Consider the following 5,705-nt stretch of genomic DNA (forward strand, 5'->3'; position numbering starts at 1 on the left):
TTATGTATTTCAACAAGTCATTAGTTAAAGTAGTATTGTAATTAATCTCCTTAAATAATATTTTATCTTCGAGTTTTATGTATAAAAAAAATACAATTAAGAAAAAAGACCCTACTAAGGTAACTAGTCAATTTTTCTAACAAAAATTAATCATAATAAATATATTTTACTAATAACATAATTAAAAAAAATTTCATTTATATATAAAAACTATTAAATAAAGCGCAAAATAATACTCCTTTTATCTCATGATAAATATCCTAGGTTGTTTTCCATAAATTAAGAAGTTAATAAATAAATAAATAATTTTAATCATATGATTATTATTTTTTTACCATAAACGCTTAAAACAATAATTTTTTTAAAAAATTATGACGAGGATAAATAAAAAATAAACAATTAATTCAAAAGTCAACATCACACTTGTTTTAAAATTATCATTTTTAAAAATAATATTTATTATGGTATAAAACATTTATTATGAGATAAAAGAAATAATGATGTTTTAAGAATTAAAAACATAATTTAGACTTAAAAAAAAAAAAAGATAAATTGAAAGAACTAATAATTTCTATATTAAGTACTGAAAATTGGCTGGAAGTGGTACACGCGAAGCCAACACCCCGTGTGCATATATAAAGCAAGCACTTGTCTTTCTCTTTTTCTCTGAGTATAAAAATATAGTCATCCCCGATTAATAATCATCCTTTTCCTTTTCTGAACTCAAAAATTCCTTTTCGAAATGTCTGGCTACCCCAACCAGCCTCCCAACTACGGCTACGGCTACGGCGCTCCGCCGCCCTCGCAACCCTACGGCGCTCATCCGCCGCCCCAATCCTACGGCGCCCCGCCGCCCGGCCAGTCCTACTCCGCCGCCCCCTACTCCCAGCCGTCCGCCCCCTACGCCCAGCCCTCCGGCCCCTACGCCGCCCCCTACAGCAAACCCCCCAAGGAAGACTCCCACTCCCACGGTGGCGGAAGCGGCGGCGGTTACCCGTCACCGGCGCCGTACGCGAGCCCCTTCGCGTCGCTGGTGCCGTCGGCGTTCCCGCCCGGCACGGACCCGAACGTGGTGGCGTGCTTCCAGCTGGCGGATCAAGACGGAAGCGGCTTCATCGACGACAAGGAAATGCAGAGAGCGTTATCTTCGTATAACCAAAGCTTCAGCCTCAGAACCGTTCATCTTCTCATGTATCACTTCACCAACACCAACGTCAAGAAGATAGGTACGCTCTCTCTCTCTCTCTCTCTCTCTCTTTCGCCAAATCAACGAAACCTAGAATTTCCGCTAAATTGCGCCGCGGGTCGGGGTTTCCGGCGCACGGGGCTAAGCTGCGCAGGGTTTCGAAATGACGCGTTTCTTATTTTATTTTATTTTATTTTTTGTTTTGGTTTTGGTTTACCTGCTGCATGAGAAACGCGTGTCGTAATGGAAATGGCGTAACGCGGTACTGTTTTTGCGTGTTGCCTTTTGTTTCTTCGAGTGTCGCGGGGAGCGTGCGGTGTCGTTTCGTTGCGAGTTTAATTTCGGATCTGACTTTTGTGGGGACGCTGTGGGCGCCTGTTTTGTAGCACCAAGGATTCACTCTGTGTGCTGGTTTCGTTTCTTCCACGTGGCATGTTCTCTTGGGTTAAATTCTTTTTTTTTTTGTTTTTGGTAATACAGGGTTAAATTCATTTAATTTTAAATGAATTTAATTTAATTTAAGTAATTACTTAATCGGAATGGAGTGACGCTGTTACAGTACATTTTTTTATGGATTGTTGTACCATTGAGAATCGTTGACTCCTTCTTTTTTAATATATAAATACTTAGTAATTAGTGATTACAAACCCCGTTACTTTTTTTATACACTGTAGCCTTTACTTTTTTAAAGTTTTGTAGTAAGAAATAAAAAATGCAATCAATTTTCTACTATTTCTCATAGAATACTCCTGTCACACAAATATAATTGGCTTTTTAATGAAGTATTAAGGCTTTTCAATGAGTTATTAATTATCTTTTCTTTTTATTCTTTTATTAATTCTATATAGAAAGTGATTTTACTGCTGTATTCTTTGTAATAAAGAAGATTATTTTTAAAGTTAATTTTATAAAATTTATATATTTTTTTCATCTGTTTATTAGTATTTATTTGTTTTTCTTACGACGACAATTATTATAAAAAGACGGTGAAAATAGTTTTATGTAGTACCTTTTTTTTCATTTCTACTCTACAATTTTTTATTTGTGTGCAAGGCCTGGTTCAAGCAATTTATATTTTACAAATAATGTATATTAGTTGGTCTTAATTTTCATGATAATTTTCTAAATTAAATGAAAAAGTAAGTAAAAATAAGGGTATAATTGAAAAAATCATGTTATTTTATTCAGGATAATCATTAATGTTATCTTGAATTTTAAAAATGTCAAATAAATGAGAAAAACAATTTTCTAAAAATGGGACACTTACAAGGAATGGAGTAATAGCTATTTTTAATTTGTTAATTCAGATGTTAGGAAAAGTGTAAAAAAATTAATGTTAAAAAATTGGCCATAATGTGTTATTAGATTAGGTGTGGCGCGTTGGATAAAAGTAGGACGGCCTATGCCATGACTGTTTTTTAAGTTGAACTACTGTACTAATGAATGGTTATATTTTAGTCTTTTTTGTGTTTGATTTAAGAAATATTTCTGAAATATTACTGCTTTTCAATTAATAAGAATTTATTTTGTTGTGTTGAATGGTGATTATTAGGATTAGATTTGGAAAATTATTTGCCCTGCTTCTTGAATAAATATGTTAAACAGAAGCCTGTGGAATTTTATTTTAAAACACTATGTTGTCTAATTGAATTTACTTTTTACTGTTCATAATCAATTATTTGGGATTGTAGCAGGTGAAGCGTTGACCCAGAAACTGATTGTTGATGTAACTCCTGCTATAAATAATTAGATATTTAGTAAAATATTGAGGTTATAATTTGAAAATTGGAAGAGTTTGTATACGTAATGAAGATTTCAAACTAAAAAGGACTATTTACAGTTAGAATTTTTCCTGATGCATTGCAGGACCCAAGGAGTTCACATCTCTATTTTACAGTCTTCAGAACTGGAGGGTATGACCTTTTTATTTTTATTCCTTGTTGATCTTGATTTTCAGGCTGACATGCTATCTTCTTTTATTGGAACATATTCTTCTAACTTAGTGATTATTGTTGCAGTCCATTTTTGAGAGATTTGATAAGGACAGAAGTGGCAAAATTGATTCTACTGAGTTGCGAGATGCTCTGCTGAATATGGGTTATGCTGTTTCTCCTGTGGTATTGGATTTGCTCGTCTCCAAGTTTGACAAAACTGGTGGAAAAAGCAAGGCTATAGAATATGACAATTTCATCGAGTATGGGTTTTCTACAATTCTTTATCCTTTTATTGGACACAAATATATTCATACTTTGAAAAAGGATTCTCCACTTGGTGTCTATTCTATTTCTTTTCTTTTAAATTCCAATGTTTTGTTTTACTATAGCTAACAAGAGAGAAGAAAATTGTCCTTGCATAATAATCACATAGGCTCAGACACTTGTATTTTTAGTGGTTTTGTTAAAAATATACATATATTTTTTTTATAGGTTTTAGAATGAAGGCAGCATAGTTTTCAGATTTAAAATGGGAGAAACTTTCAATAAAATTGAAAAATTCTCTTTACAACAGCAGTATGTTTACCTTTTCATTTTTGGTGTTAAATGTTTATAAATTGATCTATTTCCATGTTTGCTAATGCAGGTGTTCTCTTACTGTTAAGGTGAGCTATCAAATCATTGTGATTTATTAATTTATCCGTTTCTGCAATTAAGATTACGTCTTAATATTCTCATTTATATATTCTCATTTATTATCGAGTGTCAAAAGAACAGAAACAAAATGACAATGGTAATGAACTAGTGATAGCAGGCTTAAGCAGCATTGCATCAGATACTGCTTATGGAACGGCATGCATATTTTACATAGCCATATAGAACATTAGAACCTTTTAAAATCTTGCTAGTTTATTGAGAAAACTTACATGTTTCCAAAGCTAAACATTATTGTCACGAGCACTGATAATGCTTGGTATGTCATGGATAAGGTTTTTTAAGGTATTATTAATCATTTCATCTGTTTACGTAACATTCATTTAGGAATGAGAAAAAAAGAAATTCAATTAAATCTTTGATCCCTCCGAGAGCATTTACAGGGTATAACTTTTATAGGAAATAAAAGCTCAAGTAGCATAGGAATTAAAACTAGTTTTTTTTTATACTATACAAGGATTAATTCCTAAATAAGTATCACCTATGAGGATTGATCGATTGAATGATTCCTAAATAAGTATCACCTATGAGGATTGATCGATTGAATGATTCCTAAATATTATCATCCGTAGCTAAATGAGAAGTGAGTTGAACTTAAAAATTACAAGTTCCTATGTTTTCATGTTCTGCTTCACGTTGTTTCTAGATAGTTGACTTTGTAAGATTAGTAAAAGCACACGATCCTTTTCATGAAATTTAGTGTTAATTAAGGTGATTCATTAAACATATTCAAGTTGGTCCTATTCCTTAGTATGAATCGTAAGTCCTGCTCTAGTGAAAGGTTTATGTTTAAATGAAGCTTGATGCATTTGTATTTTTTTTCCCATGGAAATATCTCACTGTTTAATTGTGTATTGCAGGGTCTAACTGACAAATTCAAGGAGAAGGATACTGCATACTCTGGCTCTGCAACCTTTTCCTATGAATCGTTTATGCTGACAGTCCTGCCATTCCTAATAGCTTAGGAAAGTAATGTTGTGTGTGTGGTTGGTTGGCTTTGTAAATGCCGTGCTCTATTTGGTATGAAATTGTGTGTGGGTATATTACTTTTACTATTGCCATTTGCCAGCCTTTTAATATGCTAGTATTTCCTGCTGTTAACTTTATAAATAACCAAATCCTAAAATACTATCTTTTCAGTTTGTTGATGCTCTTTGGTGCTGTGTGTGTATGTGAATGAAGCTGAAGCGTTGAAAATGCGATTCCCTGGTACTGCTAAATGCTAATGAATGACTGAATAACGACTAGGGCATCTTATTTGGAAGATATATCTAGGTTAAGAATACTTGTCATTGATAATTTATGAATACTCGCCTTTGTTAATTTTTTTTCTCCTAATATTAACTTTTAAATTCATTATGTATGTTGTTTTTTTTTTTTTTTTTTAAATGATGCTCTTTTAATTTATATTTTAAAGTTTATTTGAATTAATTATGTTTATTTTATTTATAATCTTAATACTTCAAATATTGAGTGTATTTTTCTTTTTGTTGTGCTGAAGTTTTAAAGTATCTGTATTATTTTAAAGATAATAATTGGTAAAAAGGTTACCAAAATAATTCTATTAAAAAAACGTGGCCTGACTTATTAGAAGGAAAATTTAAATATTTGGTCTTTTTTTTTTTTTTTTGAATTTATTTTGTCTTCTTTAACTTTACACTATTAGCAGTAATAACACGATTAGACTAATAATTTGTGTTGAAAGTTAATTTTCAAATATAAAAAATTATAATTTTCAAAAGTTTAAAATAGTAAAAAATTGTTAATGATGAATACTTTGTTACTATCTTAAATTTGCGAAATATATCGAATAAATGTTTATTTTATATAATTAAAATTTATGAAAAATAAATAATTTTGAATTCATGATT

General features: G+C 31.5%; 1 protein-coding gene across 2 annotated transcripts; it reads left to right on the forward strand.

The window, feature by feature from the left end:
- The first annotated feature begins 608 nt into the window (after positions 1-608).
- Positions 609-5,193, forward strand: LOC109817262 (calcium-binding protein CBP). Of its 2 annotated transcripts, XR_014428150.1 has the most exons (6): positions 609-1,226; positions 3,053-3,099; positions 3,205-3,380; positions 3,767-3,785; positions 4,695-4,854; positions 4,975-5,193. XR_014428150.1 is itself a non-coding variant. In XM_083060557.1 (5 exons), exons 1-5 carry the CDS (start codon positions 743-745, stop codon positions 4,797-4,799), a joined length of 831 nt encoding a protein of 276 aa, XP_082916683.1. In that variant the 5' UTR covers positions 610-742; the 3' UTR covers positions 4,800-4,973. The 2 variants fall into 2 exon arrangements, 1 of the variants encoding a protein (XP_082916683.1); XM_083060557.1 differs by lacking the exon at positions 4,975-5,193 and having other exon boundaries at positions 610-1,226; positions 4,695-4,973.
- Positions 5,194-5,705: the final 512 nt, after the last annotated feature.

Source organism: Cajanus cajan, chromosome 7 (genome assembly GCF_000230855.2).
Source record: "Cajanus cajan strain Asha chromosome 7, NIPB_CcT2T_4, whole genome shotgun sequence".
In the NCBI taxonomy this organism is placed as follows: Eukaryota; Viridiplantae; Streptophyta; class Magnoliopsida; order Fabales; family Fabaceae; genus Cajanus; species Cajanus cajan.

What these genes read in the sequence shown, in the direction of transcription:
- LOC109817262 (XM_083060557.1), top strand. Translation starts at nt 743, where the DNA reads ATGTCTGGCTACCCCAACCAGCCTCCCAACTACGGCTACGGCTACGGC. An exon ending in CACCAACGTCAAGAAGATAG is followed by an intron (nt 1,227 to 3,052) that starts GTACGCTCTCTC and finishes GATGCATTGCAG; the next exon opens with GACCCAAGGAGTTCACATCT. An exon ending in ACAGTCTTCAGAACTGGAGG is followed by an intron (nt 3,100 to 3,204) that starts GTATGACCTTTT and finishes TTATTGTTGCAG; the next exon opens with TCCATTTTTGAGAGATTTGA.